Here is a 25,761-nt window from a genome sequence, read left to right as displayed (position 1 = left end):
AAGTAATTGATCCGCAATAATCTGCTTACTTGGAACCAAGTAGCCCATTGTAGTACTTGACTCTCTCCCGATAGAGTAGCAGCGCAGCCCATGGCCTACTCGGGGAAGGTGGTGTGGGCTAATAATCTCCATTTGCTGGTACGCAGCAACACTCAATAAATTGTCCAGTCAATGCATTAAATTACAAATATATACCTTTGTCGACACCCTCACATTGAATTTCACCTCTAGTGGGTCTTAAGGCCCATAATCAGAATGCCCCCCACCTATACCAAATGCAACACCGCAATATAAGGGAGTGTCACTTCAAAGCAGGTCTATTGTTTTTAGGAAGGGGTCATCACATCATATCACAGGCCTATCGACTTTGACAGGATGTCACCACCGTTTTAAAACCATAAGCATCTGATATGATTCACCATGTAAACCAGTTGAATCAGTAATCAAATGCATTCTATGCAAAAATGCATGGCAATGTTCACTATTACTAGTATTTATAAAACATTTGAATTTAAAGCAATGACCAACATATGGGTAAGAGTCTTTCTTTTACTCTCCTCAGGACACAGAATGCAGCCATAGGATCAACCAAGAGGGGTCCTCACTTCCCGAGCTCTTTGAATTTTTTTTTGCTGCCCTCGGACCACAAGTGTGTATTGTATTGTTGTAGGGATGACCTGGTCCCACCTGGGACACCCCGATTCTATGGTGGTTGTTGAGGAAGCTGTGAGGTAATCTCCGACGCCCATGCAACACTGCTCGACCTGCGCTGCTGGTTACCAGTGGCAGAGCCAGTATCTGTATTCTCCCTGCCTGCTCCATGCGGGCTGGACATGGATATTGTGTTGCACGCCCTGCTTGCTCATGGCACGGTGAGTGGGGGCAGCACACTGCTACGTGGGGGAGGGCCGGGTATTCTCCTCTCCCTCTCCTCCTCTAATCAGGGGAGGCAGGGGATTCAGTCCCTGACCCCAATCAAGGTTGCACTGGGCACCACATAGTAGGGTCCCACCGCTCACTTTTTGGTCCTGATGAAGTGCCACTTGACCCGCTAGGGGCAAAAGGGCACAAAACATGTTGACCCACTACACTGTGATAGCCCTTTAGGAACATTGCATCCACTTAGGGCTTGTACATATTTTAATTAACTGGAACTACCTTAGTGAATAAATTATATGTGAATAGGACTGCTCCAGACTTATTTTAATCCCATCCTCTTGTGCACTACCCAGCCCTCACACCCGCAAGCATCCTATGGCTTCTTCAAAAGATATCCGCCAAAGAGCCCCGTTTACGGGAGCCCGTCGGGCATTGCAGTGCTGGCCTGACGAGGAGCATGGCCCAATGATAAAGCATGACATCCCTCGGGTGTGTGAGGGCATCACGAAGAAAGACCTCCCTTTCCCCACTACTCCCCGTTAGGAACTGCACTCTTTGTGAAGTTACAGGTTCTGCTAGTCCTGATAAGACATGTTGAACCTTTTTTTGCTAAATGCTGTATAACCCATGGGGCAACAGAATGACAAAACCGCTTCCACAAGAGGTTCTGCGGAACGTGCTAGTGTAAAATGTATGCTCATGAACTAGAACTGGCTATGAACCTAGAATTGAAAGAGACCCTCACAATCATGCCACGCTCTTGGTGAAATGCAATTCATTACTGTACCTGTTTTTGCTTGCCTACAGACAACTTTAAGAGTCCCACTGTTGAAATACCTTTTGTGCACAATTCCAGAAACTTATAGTGGGCTTTGAGCTTTGCCTATTGCTTACCATTGATTGGCGTTCTTGTCACTTTCATCTGCTATCTTGCTTTTTCATTCGTTTCTCTTCCTCTTATTCTGTTTGTTACTCCTAGGGAGCATTAGGCCTTCCTAGCATCCTTTTGACCATTTGCTACTTCCATCCTCTTATCCTTGATCCCCCCCAACACATTCTGTAATTCTTCCTCCCCCAGCTAGTCCAGTTCTTTCCTAAACCAAAAGCTTCTCGATTTTTGTCTCACTCCCCGTCGCTTCCCTCTGCAACTTCACATCTCACCCCTTGCCCATTATACACCCCTCCCACCCCTGACTTATGCTAATGGGTGGAATCACTTTTTAACCTCCTGCTCTCCACTATTGCTCTCCTGTCCCTCTGCCGCTACTCTCCCACCATACCCATGCCCCTCATTGTAGTTTTTACCCCGCCCCCTTTTTAGGAATTCCCATCTTCAGACACATCTTGCAGCGGTAAACAACAACACTGTAGGCAGTTTCAAGCACGTCATTGTGTCATTTTTATGCTGTACAGCTACGTCAAAAACATTTTTTTCTCCTTGCCAGTGTTGAACAGCATTGGCAAAAAGCATTGCCAACGCCGGTAGGTCCTCATTATCAGTCAAAAGGCAAGACCTATTGGTTTTGCAGGTGCTTACTAAAGTCTAGCTATGGACAGAGCCCTATTACTTTATTGGAGATCTTTGCGCCCACTTGACTGTCCTTCCTTTATCTTTTACGCCATGGATGAGTTTTATTGTTTAGAAATGTCACTTTTCTGCTGTGACCTTATTTGGCTGCAGGTGTGCTTAGAGCGAAGTGGGTGTGTCGTGACCCGGTTAAACGTGATGTTACGGTGAAGTGCTTCCAGTCGCATGCAATTGGACGTCCCAGAGGTATTTTCCCGCCAGAAGCGGCGGATAATGCATTGCCCTTTTCGGGCGTCCTCGCCAACCCTCCTTCTTATCTTCCCAGCACCTTTCTGCATCCGGCGGAATCCGGATCAGCCGAGTCAACGCGCGCGGTTTTAAGTTGAGCACCGGTCCTGTGTCGACGCCGCTGCCTTGTTTACCATGCCGTTGTGCCTGCTCCCTCGTGCTGTAGCCCAGATGTTTCTGCTTGGCTAGAGGGTAGCTGCTGCTCGGATGGCAGCTCCAGATGTTCCGCACAGTGCGGAGACAGCAGTTCTGCGCAGATGGGAGCTGTTGCTGCCATGCCCAGGGCGAGCACTCGGAGCGTACAGCGGTAGAGCCTATGAGACGACCAAAGCAGCTATTTTTAGCCCTCAGTTTGAACGCTGGAGTACAATTAAAGTTTTGATTTCGACAACGCTGGACTGTGGTTCAAGTCTACCACCTGTATATTTAGTAGACATTTATCTGCAGCACACACGTGCTAAGTTTTCAGAGTTTGTGTAGTTTATGGTCTAGTGTGTGCCATTTGTGTGCCCTCGTTTCGGTGTATGTTGGAATGTTTATCTCTTATGTCGTTTTCTGGATAGCTCTAAAGTACTGGGTTAGTTCCAGTATTCTGTTTTCAGCGAGGGTTTGTGCTCTCGTTATTAAAAGAAGGTTTTATCGGCAGTAAAATAATTGGTTGGATTTTGTTTCTACTTGAGGCGATGCACTATGCCAGCGCCCCGTATGTTTCCGGGCTTATACTTAACTTTTACGGTGCCTGTTGTAAAGATGTTCATGTTACTATCTGGGTTGCACACATTAAATGTTGCGGCGGTGCTCAGATCACATGGACATAACATCTAAATGTGAGACCGAGCGCAATAATGATGGCAAAGCAATTGTACACTTACGTACCCCCAACATTGACTTCCCCGTTTATGTGCGTACCATTAAAAACGAAAACGGAAGTGTATTTATGGGAAAGCATTGAACTTCGACGGAGTTCTGTGCTTTAATGCGATATTTTACTCATTATGTGTAACATTATTGTAAATTTCAAATCACATTGTACATACCTGAAAGAAACATGGAAACTCTACCCCAGCTCAGAACAAGCATTTTTTAGTGCAATAGGTCTCGTATTTGCGAGAGTTAGAACTATTGGCGTAAATGACAATGACCTTTACCTATGTGTTTTGGTTTGGAGTGTAATGGATGTATGTGGTGTGGAGAGGAATTATGTGGGTTGTATTGGAATTGTTACTTGTGGTAAGAAGTGTAAATCTGTGGTGTGTATTGGCAGTATGTGGTGTGTTGTGGAATTGTGTTGTTTGGTGTGGAATTATGTGGTGTATATTGGAAATGTGTGTAGTTGAATTGTGTGGCGGGAAGTGTGTGGCGTTGAGCGAAATCATGCTCATTGGAAATGTGTTATGGTGCATTTATGTGGATTGCTGGTATGTGACAGAGTGCATTTATGTGGGGTGTATTTAAGTTGTATTTAACTAGATTGTAATTATGTAGCGCTGAGTGGTATTATGTGGAGTGTAATTATGTTGTGTGGTGCAGAATTATGTGGTTTTGAATTGTGTATAATTTTGTGGCATTGTTTCTAGTGGTATGTGGCATGGTGTGGAGTAGAATATTGGGTAGAATTATGTGGCATGTTGCAAAGGTGACATTTTATTTGTAGAGTGTAATTATGTGTTGGAATTGAGTGGATATATGAGTAGTGTAAATAAATTGCATGACATGTAGATTGGAGTGTAATTATGTGTATTGGAATTATGTGGAGTTGAATTGTGTTGTGCGAAGTGTAATTATACGGTTTGGAGTGGAGTGGAATTCTGTATCAGAGTGGTATTATGTGAATTGGAATTTTGTGGCATGGAGCCGAGTTGAATTATGTGTAGTTTAATGGTTTGTAAATTATGTGGGATGGAGTGGAATGATGTGGTGCGGAAGTGTGTATAGTTGAATTATGTGGCATGTTATGAGATGTTAAAATGTGTAGTGGATTTATGCAGCATGGATTTGTGTGTTGTAGCATTGTGTGACACCTTAAGCCAGTTCTGAAGCTTTACCCCAGATGCTTTACCCAATAGAAAAAGTGAAACTACAAGTTCTGACAATCAAAATGCTACTGAATATGTATTTCACTTACCTATATTATCAATATTAAAACATTTTTTTATTCAGTGCCTAGCATATTTTGGAAAATAAGGGAATACAAAAGGATGTGTTTAAAGTTAAAATTTTGCAGTTGAAATTCCTAATAACATTTATTTTTTTATAATTCTTTTTATTAAACATTTGCTCAATACATCTACATATGCAATGTAAATACAAGGTATGACGAATCAGCGGTGGCTGAGGGAGTAGTACCTGTTCAAACAATTAGTCTTAACCCCGTCTTCACAAGTTTATAGTCACCTGTTTAAACAATTCCCTGGCTCTGTACAATTAACTTCTGTATTTTTCCCACTGGGTCCAGATCTTTTCCCATTTTTTGGGGAACCCTCTACTTTGATAAACCACTTTCTCCGCATGCTGACACCAGTCTAAATCTTACGTCCAGGCTCCAACCCGTGGTGGATCGGCTACCCTCCATGATCGTGCATTATTTCCTTTTGCCACTCCAGAGGACTATAAAAGTCATGTTTTGGTATATTTGGGTCAGGTTGACTCCCCTGTCACTCCCAATAAGTGCCATTGTGCCTCAACTGGGACCTGCGTGCCCACTACAGTAGATATGAACCTGGACACCTCATCCTAGTATCTTGGGATATCGGGACAGGCCCAAAGTATGTGAAAGTAGGTACCCACCTCCCCTAATACATTAGCTGAAATCACACCGGCCCAAACTGTGTTGGAGTGTTCGCGCAGTATATGACCTGTGTAGGATCCTAAGCTGGATCAGTCTGAACCTCGCCTGTATAGCAATTTCCCTAGGACTCTGAATGGCCTCATCCCAATCATCGTCTTCCAATAATCCCAGGTCCGTTTCCCACGCTTCTCTTACTGGATCCAGTAAGTTGTTCATTAGTTTACCGTATGTCAGCGAAACAACCTTACCCAGCATCGGGTCCTGCAACAGCCTATCCTCTAGTGGGGATTAGTCGGGCAGTAGCTCTCCCTTCTGTGTATGACACCGCAGGGCATGTCTCAACTGTAAATATCGGACAGGGGTGTGGAATTTAATAAAATATTTACTTATCCATGGGGCTGGTTGCTTCATAAATTTACTTGTCCTGTTACAAATTCCACTGGTCTCTTTTGTGCCATGTAATGCGGCAACAAATAATCACAGCAATCTCATTATATAAGAGCTGTGATATAGCCTTTCTGATTATGCCAGGGTTCATACCATAGCAGGGTTCGAATACTCGCAATTCCCTTATGTTGCCATGTTTTTTCAGATTTATATACTAGGGCTGAAGGTAGTAAGGAATAGTTCTAGGGTTGGAAGGCCCTTTTGAGTCTGTGCATACCTACTAACTTGCATCATTTAAGGGTTTTCACCAACTCTTCTCTAATCTTTTCCCATACTGAAAAGAGTTGGAAATTTACTCCTGACAATGGTAGGCGTAAAACGTCTTCCAGGATCAGGGAAAAAAGTGGTTGGAGGGAAAGTGAACTTACAAGCTCTCAGATTTTCGCTTAAACAAATCTCCACATGCATATTTGCTCATTCTAAAATGCAGTTCACAAATATTTTGTAAGAGTACTATTTCTTGGCCTACGTCTGTAAATTCTTGTGAATTCACAAAAGCTGTATATCTGCACTTAATGCAAGGACATATACAACGGGTGCCTTTTTGAGACTTTCTTTAACAATTGGGCCACTAATTAGGTCTACTGTTAACCATGACCTTTTGTGTTTATTAAAATTCTCTCTCTCTCCTCTCTCTCTCTCCTGGCTTCACTGTGAGTGACAGCCTTCTTTCTGTTCTAACACAAGGAGCATATCCGCACACTAAGTAGTTTTGTTCAGGGCCAGGCATGAACTTCTATGCCAATGTGTGCGTTTTGAGACCAAAAACAATTTTAGCTTTTACCAATGTTTGTTATAATAGTGAGGGCCTGGCAGTTCCCACACCAATAATGTTTTACAAAAACCATGCCAAAACAAGTCGCTCATTGACAAAACCAAAAGGCTGACCACCAATTTCAGACCTACTGGCTTTGCCGATGCTTGTTTGATTTTATGCTTCCCATAATCTTATTGTAACTGGGCTCACTGATATTCTATTATGAATATCTTTTGGAAATACTAGCGTACAGCAACACATTTAACTAAATGATGCTGCAAAGAAATGGTGCCTAAAATTTTACAGTAGTTTAGCGTAATTTTTTTCCTACCTGCATTTTTCTGAAAATGGTATTTCGATAGCAAAGAATTAATCTTGCTGTCAACCTTCTGAAAATATTTACATCTAATCAGAGAGCATTCTGGGAGCATTATACATAGTCTCATATTGCTAAACTTTGAAAATGTGTGTACACATTTTTGTACTGGAACCACTGTCTAGTGCAGTCTGAGCGTACAACATTTAGTTAGAGAGCTCACCCTAATAATAAAGGCTTTGCATTAATGAACCATGAATACAAGTTTGAACAGTATTAACACGTGGACATAAATATTACCTTAACTATAGACAATCCTCTTCCTTGATCCATAATGTGATACTGTAAACTGGCAGCCAAAGGGTTTGTGCTGTAGGGGGTTGTGTGTACTTGTCCCAAGGACAACATACACATTAAAAGTTGTTGCCCTTTACTCCAAACAATATATCCGAGGTGTCAGGATATAGGAATTCCACATCCCTGATTGTAACCGCTACCCATCTGACATCTAATATGTCTAGAATTCCTCAAATGTGATCATGGCCCTTTCCGCCAGACATCTCCAAGGTGGTCAACCCGATGAGAGCCCACCTACGGAAGCCCATCAAGTGTCCGACCTCTCCCAGGTGATCGCTGTCCACAACGGGGTGGTGTACATTAGTCTGGACTCCCACCCCAGTAGTCTGTTCACCATATGCCATGCTTGTACTACCGCTTTCGTGTGTGCCGGAAAGGATGTCTTGAGTCACCTACGGTACAATGCCGCTGGATAACCCCTAGGAGATACGCTGGTTCAGTATATGGTGCATAAACCCAGTCGTTTATATTAATAAGCTGGGACGCCCAATAGTAATTCCTGACGTCTGGTACTGCCAGTCCCACTTCATAGATTCTCGTTTCAGCTTACGCAACGCAATTCGGGAGCCGCGCCCTGCCCAAAGTAAGGTGCACAGCTCTCCCCCAATCATGCGAAAAACTGCACTTGTGATCCGGTATGGGGTATTTTAAAAGCACATAGAGCAAGCGTGGGAGGGCCATCATCTTGAACAGGAGAACCCGACCCGTAAGAGAGACCGGCAACTTCCGCCAATTAGTGACGTCTCTCCGCAACCTTTCCAAATGGGAGTACAGATTCAGCTCAAGAAAACTCTTCTCTGATTTGGTGACCCAGATACCCAAGTACTTGAACACTTGCCACATCAGGCCCGAAAGGCTGACATCAGTTGTGGGATCTCACCCGCCAGGGGTAAAACCAGCGATTTATCCCAGTTTATCTGGTACCCGGAGTAATTACCAAAGGTCCTGAAAATGTGCATGAGTCTATGGAATGTGTGGCACGGTTTGTGTGCGTAAAGCAAGAAATTGTCCGCATACAGGGAAATTGTTCCTTCCTAACTTCTATACCATGTGCTAGTGGGTCCCTGCGCACTCATGCCGCAAGTGGCTCAAGGGCCAACACGAAAACCATAGGGGAGAGTGAGCACCCCTGCCATGTGCCCCAGTGGAGTGTGAACGGTTTGGATATAATTCCCCGTTAACCCGGACTCTTGCCAATGGGTCCGAGTACAGTAGATGGACCAAAGCGCAATATTTTGGTCTAAAGCCCATCCGGGACAGGACCGCAAACAGATACGGCCACTCAATACTGTTGAATGCCATACGGGCTTCCAGGGACAGCACCGCTGCTGCCTCTTTTGTGTGGGTTGTTGTCACATGCATTGCCCCATATAAACGGCGTAAATTCAATCTAGTACTTCTCTGCGACATAAACCCAGACTGATCCGAGTGTATTATCGTGGAGCTGATGGGGGCAGTCGATTGGCCAGTACCTTTGCCAATACCTTGACTTCAAAATTAAGAAGGGAGATGGGCCTATATGAGCTGCTACTCCGGGGGTTTGCCTGTTTTCGGAATGACCACTATTGTGGCTTTTCTCAAATCGTCTGGTAATCGTGTTTGTTTGCACACCTCTAGAAACATGTTAAGCATCGACTGCGCTATCAATTCCACCACACATTTGTACATTTCTACTGGCAGCCCATTCGGACCCGCCACCCTCCCAGATTGTAGCTCGCTTATGGCCCAGAGACCTGTTCCAGTGCTAGGTCTTGGTCGATTGCCTCCCTATCCTCTGCCGCAAGTTCCAGCAGGGCGATACCTTTCGGCAACTCAGCACTATCCTCCCCCGTCTTATCCGAGACTGCCTGGCATGTTGCTTCATAGTACGATGCAAAAGCCTTCGCCATTGCCGCTCTAGTCTTGCACAGCAAGCCATCCTGGCCCGAAGCTCCAGCACCCAGTTCTAGTCCCTGTCTCTTTTCTCCAACCATGCGATTAACGTATTGGCCGTGTCGCCCACATGATATTTAAGTCTCTGTGTGGTAACAGCATGCAAGAGAGCCACATCCTCTTCAATATCTCTGTTATTTTTGTTTGAGCCGCAGCTTATGTTCCAGTGTGGGGTCAGACACCTCCTGTTGTTCCAGTCGTGTGCGATTAGACTCTCCTGAGGTATTTTCCCGCCATATGAAGCGGATATTGCATTGCCCTTTTCGGGCGTCCTCACCATATTTCTCTTATCTTCCCAGCACCTTTCTGCATCCGGCGAAATCCGGATCAGCAGAGTCTCCGTGTGCGGCTTTGAGGTGAGCACCGGGACTGTGTCCACACTGCTGCCATGTTTACCTTGCCGTTGTGCCTGCTCCCTCGTGCGACAGCCCAGATGTTTCTGCTTGGCTCGAGGGTAGCTGCTGCTCGGATTACAGCTCCAGATGTTTCGCACAGTGCGGAGGCAGCAGTTCTGTGCAGATGGGAGCTGTTGCTTCCATGCCAAGGGCGACCACTCAGAGCGTACAGCGGTAGAGCCTATGGGACAACCAAAGCAGCTATTTTTAGCCTTCAGTTTGAACGCCTGGAATATAATTAAAGTTCTGATTTTGACAGCGCTGGACTGTGGTTCAAGTCTACCACCTGTATATTTAGTAGACATTTATCTGCAGCACACTCGTGCTAAGTTTTCAGCGTTTGTTTTGTTTGTGCTCCTGTGTGTGCCATTTGTGTGCCCTCGTTTCAGTGTATGCACACACACTGCGAGTCAACCGAGCCCAAGTTTTCTGCGAAGTATTGTTCTGTGCGCTCCCTAAACTTGTCCTGGAAGTCACAGTCCTTAAAGTGCCATGGATCTATGCGTTGTGAAAGACCGTTATATCTGCTATTCCCCGCGGGGACACCTCAACCGGCTAGTGATCCGAAATACCTCTAGCTTTATGCTGTACATCTCGAAACTGCCCCACATACCCACACTGCGTAAAAATGTAATATAGTAGTCGTGCACCCCTGCCATATGCTACCGCCGCCGGTATGTGTGTATACTGTCTAGTGGATGGATTGTGCACTCTCCACAGGTCAGCCAGTCCTAGATCTTCCGGAAACGTCCGCAATGGCTTCTGGCTCCCCGCCTGAGAGGATGAAGTCATACTATCTAGATCTAGGAACATCGTATTGTTCATATTCTCTCCCACCTCCCCCTGCCTCCAGAATGAGAACACCCGGGGGTAAATCAAGCAGCAATTTGCTGAGCTGCAGAAGTGTCTCGCGATGTAACTTCGGGGGTAATTTAGCGGAGCATTGGTTAATAGCACGACCTTTCCATATCCCAGCCATTGCCACATATCTCCCCAGTGGGTCATGCCAGATGCGCCCTGGAATAAAGGGTACCGAGTTCTTAGCCAGAATTGCAACCCCTCTAGAAACAGATGTAAACCCTGCATGTGCCAGTAGAGTAAACCCAAACCTGTTGAGTGCCAAGTATTGATTGCCCCGCAGGTGTGTCTCCTGTAGGAAAACTAGGTCAGGGGATTGTCTGTGTGAGTATTGTAACACCATGGTTCTTTTATTTTTGTCGCCTAGACCATTGACATTACATGATAGGACCCTTAGGGCAGTTCTCACCTGAGTAGCCATGTTTTAGCCAGGCAATTATTACCCCAACTTCCCACTGCTCCACCCTCTCCATTTCCCTACATAGCGGATTTTCCTGTATCCTGTCTTTCGGCCTAATGAGAGCAAAAACATCAAAACATTAAACATGCATAACCCATGAATATCCCATTCCATCCCTATAACACCCTCCACCCAGCTACCCTGCACCGTAGGTCTAAAACTACCCACCTCCCCAATTTGCAGAGCGTCTCTCGTCCCACTGTAACAAACACTATACAATGCGGTCAGCTAGCACCGCCACGTCCTAACAAGTGCCAGCCCGTCCTCCCACCCCACAGTTCTAGCATGTATGTATGACCCTTTGTGTATCAATAACTGTCCACAACCCTTGAAAGGCCTTTAGAGGTTGTGAGAACTTAATTTTTGTCCCCGATATATAGATCATCTGACACAGCCATGGGCTATGTCCAGCCTCTAACTACCTTGCTGCTCCTCTCCAGAGTCTGAGCCTGATCCCACCCCGACCACCCCACTCACTCGACAGGACTTGATTGACCGGCATCCAGAGAGTCTTGCGTCCAGGACATCCTCGTGTGACCCTCCAGGAGAGCGGTCGGCTCGATCCCCACGTTACTGTGGGTCATGTTCCCTAAGTCGCTGTCGGTCACGTTTCCTCCGTTGCTGTTGCTTGGCCGGTGTCCCGCTCTCCAGCCAGTGCCATGCTTCTTCCAGTGTGGTAAAGTACTAAGACTTTCTGTTGTGCAGTACCCTGAGTTTAGCAGGGAATAGCATTGTGTACTTAAGATCTTCCACGTGCAGTGCCCTCTTCACATCATCAAAGGTGCGGTGCTGGCGCTGCACCAGCAGGGTAAAATCCGGGATGGTAAGTCACCTCTGGAGCGAGCTGCCTGTAGTATAGCGTCATGATCGGGGTAGTTAAGGATCCTGCCGATTATGAATCTTGGGGGGACTCCAGGTTTAGGCATAGTAACGGGCGCCCTTTCGATGGAGAAAAAGTTTGAGAGTCGTTTGGGCTTCAGTTGTTTGGTGATGAGTTTCTTCAAGAAGAGGTCCATACAGGCGCCCTCAGGCATCACAACCACCCTGATTTTGTTCCTTCAGGCCCTCCCTTCTTGGTCTTCAAGCTTCGCAGCCATAATCTTATGTTGATGTGCCAGATGCTGCACCCGCTCCTCCAATTTCCGAGTAGCATATTGGAGCTCAATAATGTTTGTCTCTGCCTCCGCTACCTTCTCAGAGTTTTTATTTATGTCCTCTCTGAAAACATTTGCTTCTATAGTAACTTTATCCATCTTGGTCTCAAGGGTCGTTCCTAGATCATGAATGGCCGCCATTATTGCCCCCAGTGAAGGTTCCTGTGCTTCCTGCCCCCCTAGTTCTGCCGCTCCCTCCGTGGTTGCCGTTCTAGGCACTGCATATTTGTCGAGTTTATTGGTCTGGGTCAGTGGTGCACTCTTCGGCCTCTTTATTGCTGTGCCTTCCGTTTCCCCGCTGTCTCCTGAGGGGTGGGGAGGGGGTTTGTTTCTCAAAGAGAGGGAGGTTGGTCTCCCAAAGGATAGTCTGTCCCCCCCCCTTCCTAACTCAGTTTAGTAGCTTGGAGGGGCCAGGTGAGTTTCTTCTAGTTTCCTCGCCTCGTTGCTCACTTGTATGGTGCCTCCTTACCCTATCTGTATGTCCCTATGTGTCTAGTGGAACACTTGCACCCACCCAATTCATTACAGCCCTGCACCAGGCCCTCTCCCGCTTTCTCACGGGTGGTCTTGGCTTACCCTCTCCCACCCAGTGAGGAACGGCATCCCGGTTTGCCCTGTGATGCGGAGTTGGGCGGATATTGTACGGATATTAGAGGGAAGAAGAAGGGCTGCTGCGGAGCTTCTCAACTACGCAGCCATCTCGGCGGGTGCCACGCTACAGCCCCCCCCCCCCCCCAATAACATTTCTTGTGTTAGGACTGCATTGACATTTAAAAAGTTGCAAGTCTGCACCATAGGCAAAACAATATTTTACTATGTCATGCTCTAAAATGTATTGCAGATGAAGGTAATGCTTTGGAAAAACAGCACTTATGGAGTAACAGCGCAACCTAAGAACTATTTCTTACAGCAGTAATCTGAGAGTATGTCTGGGTCACTAACATTTCGGGAAGTTTGGGGTGGTGGCTGTGGAAGTAATGGGGAGAGGGGCCATCCTTCACTTCAATCCTAAACTACAAAAGTTTTCAAGCAAGCCAAGCATTGCCTTTGGGACCAAAGTAAGTGTTTGGCGAGCGCTCTGCCAATTTTTTAAAGTTATGGTTTAGAGCAGTGTTGCTTCTGTGTAGCCTGCTAAAAAGTGATAATAGGAATTTGTTATATGCATTCCTGCCTATTTATATATAACCAAGAAGATACTCTGTAATATTGAACAATCCAATTAAAAATAGACAACACATACAAAAAGGTGGTTTTTTTTGTTTGTAATGCTGGTAACTTTTTTCTGCCTGTTAGATCACTTCTTTGTAATATATGTATTTTTGTTTTGAGGGGGTATGAATAACGCGATAGTGGATGTTGGGAAATCGTATTTGAATGATAGTAGTTGGAGACAGGTAGTAGGGGAGAATAAAGAGATGCTATATTCCGAGGTCTGACTGCGTTTGTGGTAATGGGACAAAATATAAAACGTGTGGACATAGTGGTAAACCAGTATAATGTAATATATATAGAAGTATTTAAGTCAGAGAGAGAATGAAACCGTGAAGTAAGAGGGTCTGTGTAGGGCAAAGCAATTCTATGTGAGTAAGAGTGAGTTAGTATTTGAGGAGAGCAGTATAATGCAAAGAATGATAGCCAGAGGAAGGAGATATGGTGGCAGATAAACAAAAACAAGAGAGCGAGAGGTAGAATAAGTGTTTGCAGTTGAGAGAGCAAAATGGGTGAATATGAGTACATGAAGTAATTTTAAAAGAAGAAAGAGACCGAATGAAAGATCTTGCACTCCACCTACAGGTGTCAAGCAGGCCACATCATAGGACCATACCCAGTCACCAGCAGCAGATGAACAGTGTCTGCCTCGACACTGATGCAACCTGTCCAAGGAACTCAACTCTTGTCTGCAGTAGGGCGGCAGGAGGTCTCTAAGGAACATGAAGCACTCCAGTGATCAGTCAGGCCAGCACAGAGGAGCGTCCGCTGTATGCACTGTCCTATTAGAGAGTGGGGAGTTTTATTTGAAGGCTGTTAATAAATGTTTGTGTGGATTGCACAGTAAGTCACAAGTCCCTGAAACAGTGCTGAGGGGTAGGGTAGTGTGGCACACTTTGCTCGTCATGCGACATGCAGTGCTCAAAGGCTCGGGGCAATGACCGTTGCTATTGAGAGTAACCTGCACTCAGAACCCCAAAGTCTTTAGAATATACGACTACAGGCGAGTGACTCGACTGCTCATGGATGCATGGTGTGGACAGTGGAGTAGGAGAGACTGAGAAGAGAGCCAGTCTGCCTTACTTGTGACCCCAGACTGACCTTTAGAACAGAAGCCAAACAATGAGTAAATTACATAGCTGCTTATCGCAGTTTTCATGACCCCTGGGAGGGCTAGAATTAGAGGCACATTGGATGTAAGGCCAATTTTTTGGTTATGTGTGCATTTGTAAAGTGCATTATATTTTCCTCAGTGCTTTAAATGGAAACATATGAGTGCAGGTACTCACTAGTACCTGTTTGCCCCTTAAAACTGCTAGAACTCTCCTGTCAAATGTATTGCAGCAGTGTTAAACAGTGCAGGTACTCTCCCTTTCAAATTTAGTTTAAGAAGCGCAGGTACTCAGAACCGGACAGTACCAGCCTTCTTTTTCTTTTCCAGTGTAAAATGCTATTTATTACTATTGGTGTGGGAAGGAGCCAGGACTCACGAAGGCCATAGCCTTAACTGCATAATGACAATCCTACCCTCTCTCAACAGTACCAGCCTTCTTAAACCACAATAAGCCCTGCCGTGGAAAAGAAACCAGAAACAAGCTCATCCCCAAAACAACTAAAGGCAATGTTGACATACGTCTTTACTTCTTCCGTCTACTTTTGAATTGTCTTGTTTATTTATTATCATTATTAGTATTGGAATGATGATTAAGTCTGGTATTTTGAGACACGGCGGGTGCAGAATAAACAAGCTTCATTAATGTCACCTTTCACCAAAACAAGTATGGTCTTCAAATTACGGGTCTGAGAGGATGTGGTGTAATATACAGAGCTGCCAACTTTGGTACTGGAGAACCGGGTTCGGGTCTTGGCTCTCCCTAAAAAACAGGCAGATCGTTACAAATAAATATAACCAATGGCAATCGAAACCAAATAGGAATAAAACAAAATTACAAATGCTGGCCCAACTACGGTAGTGGTTGAAGCAATGGTTGAACTCTCTTCGTGAATGAAGGCATGTGTGCTGATGCAACGAAAGCTGTGGTTGAAGCAATGGCTGATCTCTCTTTGTGAATGAAGCAGCGGAAGCTGATGCAACAAAAGCCGCGTGGGCTACAAAAAGCTTTTCACTGTAGAAACGTGTTCCCCTCACCTAGTTCCTAATGCTGCCAGCAGATTGTGTTTTGCCCGCCAAGCACAGAAAACACCACGTTCCTAAAACCCGAGCGAGAGGAAAAACAATAAGCATTGGCATAGCCAATAGGTCTCGCCTTTGGGACCTTATAAATATTTAGTTATGCTTCACAATATCCTTGGTCCCAAAGGGGAGACCTATTGGCTATGCCAATGCCGTAATACGAATGTCTTGTCAGAGCTTCCGACAGATGAGCCTATTCAAGCAAAAGGCTTGTCCTGAGTGAGGAGAGGGCCCCAGGGAAAAGCAAGCCACCATTGGTGGATGGCGTTCCCACGTCTTAAGAGGACTCCTTTGGAATACATGTACAGCTATTCAGCCTTATATCTAGTAGAAGTTTGGAATATTTTTTTTGGGGGGGCATGATTGGCAACCAAGTGACAGTGACTATACATATGCGGCAGCCATTTAAGCTTCATCCATCATTTTTCGCCCCCTTTTATCTGTGATTTCCTTAGCGGAAAATGAAGTGCTGTGCTCCAAGTCTCAATTAAAGTGCTTAACTCATCAAGACCTTCCTAAAAAACCAAAGTACTAAAGTTGCCACCCTAGTAGACAGAGTATTGTCCATCGTGGCCACCCTGTGCAGGCCGAGGCTGGGCCCATGGGTTTGTGAACTGTTGTGCACAGTAAGACCTACAGTCAAGAAATGTGGCTCGCCTCTACTCTAAAACGTAGGAGAAACTGCTTAGCGCAGGGTGTCGGCCTTTTCAAAGCAAGCCCTTAATTGCATTTAGCAGGTTTTAGCACTCTCTTGTCCACTTTACTAACGCTTTCTGTCCGTGGTGTGCATCCACGCCCATGTGCGTGGCCCCAATGGAGTACCCTTCCCGCTCGGAGAGCATTCATGATTCCATTAGAGGTGAGATTTCAAGATAGAGGTAAGTCAGTCAGCATACAGGTATACGGGTAGAGGGGTGGAAGCTGAACCGACATCACTGCGGTGTCCGTGGGTCTGCGGTGGCGTATGCGTATGTAGGTTGCAACACGGCCTACAGTGACGTAGTTGTCTTCTGAGACACGGGTGTCTGTAGTGTCAGTATCTATGTCTGCTGTGATAGCGTTTATATGACAGCTTGTCCTGTTTAGACATCACTGCCTTAAGATACATCACTCTACATTGTCTTTAGTATCTGTGGTGACATAAGGGTATGTCGCAACTTTATTTTCTATAGTCTTGACGCCGCTTTCTGCAGTACCTTCAGTATGAACAGAGATATCAGTGTGCATGTACATTACAGACTATAGTGATGTCACTTTCGGTGTCATTGTTGCCTGCAGTGTAGCAGTATAATAAGCGCTTATATCAACGCCTTACCTGTAGTCACATTACTTCTTCAGTGACTTCTTTGTACGTAGCGATGATCCTGCCTCTAGGCATCACTTCCTGTAGTAGACTAACTCTTTTCGATGACGTCAACTTTGGTGACGTTATCGCCTACAGTAATGGTATTTCCTGGCTTGTGCTATCTCTGACGACAATGGCACAGCTGTCTCTCGCAGGGTTAACATCTTCAGAGGCACCATTTTGTAGGGCATCATCGTCAACAGTGGCATCACTGTCTGCTCTGACATCTCTGGTGACCATGAAATCACTGTAATGCACGAGGGCATCCGTCCGTTGTAACATGGCAGTGGTATCACAAGCAATAGTGACATCATAGCTGCCAGTGTCGACACAGCCTCCTGTAACATCAGTGTGCTTGTGGGTTAGGGGGGCGACGTTACTGTCTGAAATATTATAGAATCAGCAGGTAATGGCACTCCCTGTGAGATATCACCCTCAGATTAAAAGAGTTAAAAAACAAACGGGGAAGGCTGGAGGCTGCCAGCAAAGGGGAGTGGGAGAAGGTGTCCGAGGAACGGTGGACCTCTGGAAGGGAGGGCGTTGAAAAGTACAATTATAACAATTCCGCGAGTGCCACAGCGAGACATCTGGTTTCAATTATCGGACCCGCGTCTGGGCACGATAATTCAAACCAGATGGTGCCTGTGCGGGTAACCACACACAATAGGCCATGGCCAGAGCAAAGGCGGGACATGCACCTGTCTTTGCCCAATTGCGTGGTGTCCTTATTTGAAAGACGCACGCAAACCCCATTAGCCTGTGAGGAAGAAAAAAAACACACGCACAAGCTTGCGGTGAGCTTGGGGAGATTTCTGAAGCCCCTTACTAAAAGTCGCGCAAGCAGTGCAAGCGCACTGCTCTAGGCTCGACCTAAAAATAGTGCACTGCAGCGAGCACAAATCGACAGAAGTGAAGAGTACATGCAGTAGTGCCAGTCGCTGTCGGAGGGAAGTTTAGTTTAAAATAATGGTCCATCGTACCTGTTCTAAATTAGTGTTGAGAGATGACCATTTCAATCGCCATTGAATTGGTAGTGCTTAATGTATAATAGCAACATAAAAAGATGATGGACAGAATGTTGAACATTATCAAACATTCACCTCCAGTCACAGATCTGGGTTAAATCCATCTTTTTTTGCTCACCATACCACCGCAATTTGGACCCAGCCATTTGTAAATCAGTCTTGACCCTGCTCCTGAACTGCCAGGCCAGGTCCTTCCTGGACCGTAAACAAGCATCCTGGGACTGGTTTCAGGGTATAACCCCTCATCAGCCAGGCTAGCTTGAATCCAGTGGCACAGTGAGCGGGGAACCACATCTGGGTATATCCTCCCCTCTTAGGGCAACTACAGCAACACAAAAAGATGGACAGAATGTTGAACATTGTCAAACATTCACCCAGCCATATGAAAATTAGTCTTCACCCTGCTGCCCATAGGAGCAGGCCAGTCCGAACTGCTGCACCACCGATTCAAGCTTGCCTGGCTGATGAGGAGTGATACCCCGAAACTGGTCCCAGGATGCTTGTTTTCTGGTCCAGGGAGAACTTGGCCTGGCAGTTGGGGTTGGACTGTGTCCTTGGGGGGCAGGGTCAAGACTGATTTTCATATGGTTGGGTCCAAACTGGAAGTGTGTTGTGGGCAAAAAAACGATGGATTTAGGCCAAGATCCACGACTGGGTGTGAATGTTTGACAATGTTCAACATTTCGTCCATCATCTTTTTGTATTGTTTAATGCATAATATCGGATTACGTTAGCTTTTCTTGAAATTATAATACACACACATACTAGTGGAGGTGACTTTATTCCCTGGAATGAGAGTGTTCTGGATAGGGGTAGGCGGAAAGTTTCCATCTGTCCGCAGAATTGGCGCAATTTTGCTCATTCTGCGTTAATATTTAATGCAGAGTTTTGGCCAGAGTTTTGTCGCCACATGGTGCAATTTTTCTCCGATGAGGCTCCAGAAAATGCAAGCAGGCGCGTGAGATTAGGCATCCCCTAGCGTGATATTTTTAACGCGGGCAGTCGCGGTCAGAGGGCTGTCGCTCGAGCAGATGTGCTGCCTGCAGCAAAGTCAATTCAGATGAGCATGCGCTCTTGCGCAGTGCATGGTGCAGTTTGCACTGTTTTTTCTAGAGCTTGTTGTGCTACTGGCGCTAAATTACAGCGCAAGCTGCATGTTTTCCTCCAGTTTAATGAACTCTGAGGAATCTTGCATAGTTTTTTTTATGCAACTCATTCTGCGGATAAAAAATCCACGATTTCTGCCCAGCCTTAGTTCGAGGGTAAATATCCAATCACCCTGTTTGCCTGCCCTCTGTGAGAGGCATGGACACCTGCCTCTAATGTAGAAGACCAGAGAATATGTTGTCTGACAGATCACCGAATTTGAAAAGCCTTCAAGAACAGCTCAGCATCATAAGACAGTGCGTTTTTGCATTTTTTTAAATGATGATTCAAATCTGAAGCACAGTGCTTTACTAGTGCATCTTGTTTTTAGCTTCATCTGTGCACGTTCAGTTTCAACCCTAAGATTAAACAAAAAGGCGTCATTATATTATCTGTAGCGAAGGTTTAGATCGTAAAATAGTTGTTGAGTTCTGTGTAAATAAAATGCTGCAAATCAATCAATCTGTAGTTTATTTCGGCTGAAGTAATCTTAAAAAAACTTTAGATACACATAGTTATTCTTATGCAGTTAAAAATGGACCAATAATAAAGCGAATGAGAGGTGGAGATAAAATATGTGAATACAATATAAATAAACCCCTCTGCATCCAGTAGTTTTTGTCACGTCTGAGCAATGTTACAAGAAATTTCTTACAGAGACGCACATACATCCTACAGAAAAACAGCGTGGTCTGTGTTAAGAAATTGTCCCAAGGGCACAAGAGTGTGGGGCTCCTGAGCCAGTCCTAATTGAAGGTAGAACATAGTCGAATGATGGTTGGCCCAATATAGGCAGTGTCTGCAGTGATTTGTTTTCGTTATTTTTGAGTAATTCTGGATATATATATATATATATATGAGAGACTATCTTTATTTGTCGACCTCCACCTCCAGCCCATTGTACAGGAACTTCCATCATTTGTTAAAGATACCAGTCACTTCCTTCAGATTATTGAAAAATTAAACCAATCCTACACATTTGATGATGATACTCTTCTGGCTACATTTGATGTTACATCATTATACACCAATATACCACACGAGGATGGGCTTATGGCATTATCTGAAGCTCTTGATAAAAGAACTGTGAAAAAGCCATCAACAAATGTGCTTACCAACTTTGCAAGAGTTATCCTTAAATCCAACAATTTTACATTCAATGGTAAACACTATCTGCAGATACAAGGGACTTCCATGGGCACTCGGATGGCTCCATCCTATGCAAATATCTTCATGGGCAAACTAGAGAACTGTATACTTGCTACTTCTAGCATCAAAGCACTGGTATGGCTACGATACATTGATGACATATTTATAATATGGAATGCAGGAAGTAGAACATTGGAACAATTTACAGCTTATATCAACAATATCCATCCTACCATCAAATTTACCAGCAGCAATACTAAACAGAAGCCTCATCTCCCTTTTCTGGATGTGCTACTCACCATTCATGAACACAAAATTACAACTGATCTGTACCACAAGCCTACAGATGCTCATTTGTATCTAAACTGGACTTCATGTCACCCACACCACACTAAACTGAGCATCATCTACAGCCAAGCAGTCAGAATAAAACGCATCTGCAGCAATGAGGAAACCTGTAAAGACCATCTACAGGAGCTTGCTACATTATTTAAAAGGCGAAGCTATCCTCTGCATGTCATACAGCAACAAATGGACAAGTCTTTGCAGTTACCCAGAGAAGCACTTATTTGGAATACCAACGGCAGAAACAAAAGTGACAGAACTCCATTTGTAGTTGACTTTCATCCATCAGCTCCTAACTACAGAAATATAATGCAAAAAACATTTCCCTTACTGTCCACTTGTGAAAAATTGCAAAAGGTTTTTCCAAAACCACCAGTCATTGCTTACCGCAGAGCTCCAAATTTACGATCTCTTATTGTGAGAGCTGAACCCAAGCAAGCTGTAACAAATGCAGGGGTTTATTGCTGTGACTCTAAAAGGTTCATCACGTGTGAATATCTTTTACAAACATCATCTGTAACTAGTTCTGTTACGAGAAGGACCTATGCAATAAGGCAGCATCTTACATGTCGCTCAACATGCATTATTTATGTGATTCAGTGCCAACGGCAAAGCTGTAAAAAACAATATGTAGGCCAAACAGTGAATGACCTCCATACACGATTCAGGAACCACAAATCTGCAATAATTAATAAGAAAATTGACCAGCCTGTAGCCAATCATTTCAACCTTGTGGATCATTCACTATCAGATTTGAAGATTTTCCCCGTGGAACATGTTTCAAAGGAAGAACTACTGGACTCCAAGGAAAACTTCTGGATGTACCGTTTAAAATCACTGCATCCAGATGGACTGAACATTACTGACAACACAACCTGATTACTGCATATCTCAAGAGCTCTCAGGACTGCATTGATTCCACATTCTAAATGGAATCTTCACTCATGATGCTTTTTGAAAATTCAGCTGTCATCTGTGCAGCCACAGAGCAAACCATCTTGTACTACCTGAGGAAGGCGGAAACTGAAACGTTGTAGTGGAAATATATTGTTGTTCTTTGGTGAATCTATCTGTTTGAGTCACTTCTTTCTTGGAATATATATATATATATATATATATATATATATATATATATTACCTACTGGCGGTCGCCAGTAGGTAGTTATAGTTAGGACCACGTTTCCATAGGAAAACCTCAACATTCTATTTTGAATAACTTTGGCGCCGGTCCACGAATCCTCGCGAATTTCTCAAAATAGGTGGGGCGCTACGCTCCGCTCCTACCCTGAAAGTCTCGGGGGGATTCGTCAAGCGGGGGCTGAGATAAAAGGGGGGTCCCAAAACGCGTTTTTCCCATGCATTTTTCCATAGGACCTTTAGAACGAGCTACAGCCCGAACGGCTGAACAGAATTACTAGAAATTTGGCAGAGAGGTAGTCCCTAGGTCAAGGAAGTGCCTTTTGTAGGTTTGGTGTAAATCTGTTCAGTAGATTCTGAGAAAATAGCCTTTAAATCAATATATATATCTGAGCCCGCTTACGGTACGCTTACCGTACGCTTACGGTAAGCGTACGGTGGCGTGCGCGAGCGCGATTCTGATTGGCTCTTAGATCTTAGTAAACATTCGAATCGGCAGAAACCAGGAAGCGGCGTCCGCCATTTTGTCTACCGCACTGAGTGTTATGTATCAAACATGATGGCCAAAAACATGTTATGGGGATGTTTTGACAACTCCCTCTCACATAGTCATGTTGAGGGAGTCCCCAAACATCCCCCAAGAGCAAAAACGGCATTATTTTTTTTTCGGCAATTTCGCGGGGTACGCTTACCGTACGCTTACCGTAAGCGTACGGTAAAAAAATAAAAATAAAAAAAACACTATCCACACTTTCTCCACCCCTTGTGCAAATGGTGGCCGAAGGCCACCATTTGTGCATGGCTTATCAGAGCACAGAAATTTCCCAAAAAATTTCAACAGATTACCTATCACAAGGAAGCGCATAATATGTCCTCCATGTGCGCACGGTGCGCGAAGCGCATCGTGCGTACATGGCCCATCTAGCGTAACGTGGGCACGGCACTAACTGCGTAAAGTGGGTGCGCGGTGCGCGAAGCGCACCGCGTGCTCACTGTGCGCGCACGGTGCGCGAAGCGCACCGTGCGCGCACGGAACGAACTGCGTTAAGTGGGCGCGTACGCCACGAATGGCGTAAAGTCACTTAGCATTTAAAAAACCGTACAAATTCACTGAAAAAACCATAGGTTTCACACACGTTATAGTTAGGAATTAGCATTTAAAAAACCTTGCAAATTCACTGAAAAAACCATAGGTTTCACACATGTTATAGTTAGCGGAAATTTTACTGATAAAAAACCAATGAAATTGCCCCGTTATAGTTAGTGCTGGCAACTATAACTCACGCGACCGCAATCTTCTGCTGATGACATATGTGTCTTTATGAAAAAAAAATATTTGTAATATATGTATAGCTAAAAATGTATGGAAGAAGACATGGGCAAATAAGTGTCTAAATACAGTATTAGCATCAGCAGAAGATTGCGGTCGCGTGAGTTATAGTTGCCTGCACTAACTATAACGGGGGAATTTCATTGGTTTTTTATCAGTAAAATTTCCGCTAACTATAACATGTGTGAAACCTATGGTTTTTTCAGTGAATTTGCAAGGTTTTTTAAATGCTAATTCCTAACTATAACGTGTGTGAAACCTATGGTTTTTTCAGTGAATATATATATATATATATATATATATATATATATATATATATATATATATATATATATATATATATATATATATATATATATATATATATATATTCCAAGTGTTCCCACCAGTTTACCATGCACTCCAGCAGCAGAGATTCCACGCAGGTCTCACAATGCACAGGCTGTAGCCGACGCGTTTCGGAGAGATTCCTTTTTCGAGGCTGGTTCACCGGATGCACAAAGTTTCCAAACCGCACCTCTTATTGCCATATCCGCCTGCTACAGCCTGTGCATTGTGAAACCTGCGTGGAATCTCTGCTGCTGGAGTGCATGGTAAACTGGTGGGAACACTTGGAGCTTGTATATATATATATATATTTTTTTTTTTTCATTTTCTGTATTAGTAGTAATTATTTTGTTGATGATGTTGTCTGACCCCCTTTTTAAATGCATCATTATTTTTGCTTCACCTCTGAATTACATTGCATATATGATGAAACATTGTTTCCTGAGTGAGGCCAACTGTTGCATGGGATAGAAGTTGTGCTCGTCTCTACTCCTTTAAGGGGAGTCAGTGGGACTGTTGAACTCACTCCTCTGTCTCACATGATTGTGCTGCTTCAGAAAAGCTCACTCATCTCAGCCGGAGACTGCCATCCAAAGGTCAAAGACCGAAATGTAAAGGAAACTCCATTTGGAGGTGTCGCTGTAGAGCTGTGTAGTGAGAAACCTTTTGGCTTTGCACTGTGTGGAGGAGACTTATATTGGCGTGCGCCTGTTTAACAAACCAAATGGGTCGTCTGCACTTCACCAACAACTTAAATTATATGTAAATCAACACGTTTTATCACAATGGCATCAACTAAATATGCATGCATGTGTTAGCATTGCATACAAAAAAACACGCAAGGGTCATATCGCTGCATACAAACCAACAGTACTAAAGGAACTTGACTTTTTCTTATTTACATATAGTTCTAAAATGTTACTCCAGATGAAGGCACTGCTTAATCATTCGTTCTGTGATACGCATTGCACACCTGATATCTTTGTTCATGTACCGTAGAAATATAAACCTTTTTCTGTTTTGCTGTCCGTCTTTTTGTGGTCACCTTCGCCTGCTGCAATATCTTGCACTTTATTTTATTTAAATACTTTCCACTGATACAACCAATCTTCTTTTCGCCATGTGCAGAGATGGACAGCTCAGCCATTCCGAGGCTTTTACCAGATGATGACGGTTCCAAGGACAGCAGTGATGTACCTCCCTCCAGGTAAGCCTAGGGCAGGTTCAGCATTTCGATCATCATTGTAGTAATCTTTTTTTTTTTTTTTAGGCGTGGAAAAGATGGACAGTAAGGGTTAGTGTTGGACTTGAAAAAAGCTAATATTCTGTTGTCATGTTGCTTGATGCATTTGGGCCTCTTAACCCATCGCCAGAAAAGTCAGGGAGCTCTTTTGGTACAAGAGACTTGTAGTAGAAAGAAGCTCTTGCATAAATCTAACTGAGTGGCTTGAACCTCATTCTCAGTTGAAGCACGTTCAGCTGGTGTTCTCCATCACCTTTACAGCGCCTAGGTTGCTTTTAACATAAAGTTACCCAGTATAACTTTTAGCCCTGGTGCCTTACTTTGTTAGATCTTCTCTTGAGAGGCTGTAGCAAGGCCATCAGCATGATTTCTAAAAGAAAAGCACCACAGCAGGAACATTCACGTTTTTCTTAACTTTGGTACTGTTTGTGGACCCACTTTAGACAATCCGCAAGGTTTGCTTCTTTAAGTGTGAATGGTGGAGATGAGAAGAGCTAAAGTCACGCTCCACGCGATTTAATATAGCTGGGGTGCCTTGATCTGGCAAGCAGCAGTAGACATGACTGTTTTCTAAATTTAAAGAATCAACTAATGATGGATTTTAGTTCACATAAACGTTGCCTTGAGGTTGAAAAGTAGACTTGGTTGACTTCTTCGCAGTGGGAACCAACATCTAGGAATCACACTGCCTTAGAGAAGGATACTTTGCTTTCTATTGTGATATGTTTTCTTGTGATTCCAGATGCTCGTCGCCGTGACCATTTCCACCCTATAAAGGTAAAAGTCAGACTTAGAAACAAACCACAGTGGCAGGATTGTGGATGCACACGTTGAAGTCTCTCGCTCTTACTTGGCGTTTTCTTCATTGTTTGTCGTAGTAGCAGACATTTGTACAGCCAGTTTAAATGCAGTGTTTAGTTTTTTAGGAATCTGATGAGGGCAGGGCTTAATGACCTAATTTTGGAAAAATTGGGACATATCTAGAGAATGAACACCCCTGGCTCAATGGGACATACTCCTAATTTATAGAGCTCTCGTAGTAGGCAGGTAATGTACTCTCCATAATGGAACCAAGTAGATGACTAGACCAGTCCTGGGGGTACCACTGTGATGTATTCTAGAATTTTGAGTGAACATGGACTCCTTGTAAAA

General features: G+C 44.4%; 1 protein-coding gene across 7 annotated transcripts in view; it reads left to right on the top strand.

Annotated features, from left to right (window-relative positions):
- Positions 1-25,761, top strand: part of HMG20A (high mobility group 20A) — a 209,910-nt gene that overhangs the window by 91,417 nt on the left and 92,732 nt on the right. For all 7 annotated transcript variants that reach the window (XM_085643871.1, XM_085643874.1, XM_085643872.1 and 4 more), the window contains one exon: positions 24,495-24,573. In XM_085643871.1, coding sequence (XP_085499997.1) covers positions 24,497-24,573 — 77 coding nt within the window. In that variant the 5' untranslated portion in view covers positions 24,495-24,496. The remainder of the gene's footprint in view (positions 1-24,494; positions 24,574-25,761) is intronic.

The sequence above is a fragment of the Triturus cristatus genome, chromosome 3_1 (assembly GCF_964204655.1).
Source record: "Triturus cristatus chromosome 3_1, aTriCri1.1, whole genome shotgun sequence".
Lineage (NCBI taxonomy): Eukaryota > Metazoa > Chordata > Amphibia > Caudata > Salamandridae > Triturus > Triturus cristatus.
Note: the sequence above shows the minus strand (reverse complement) of the source record. Positions and strands in the feature narration are given on the sequence as shown.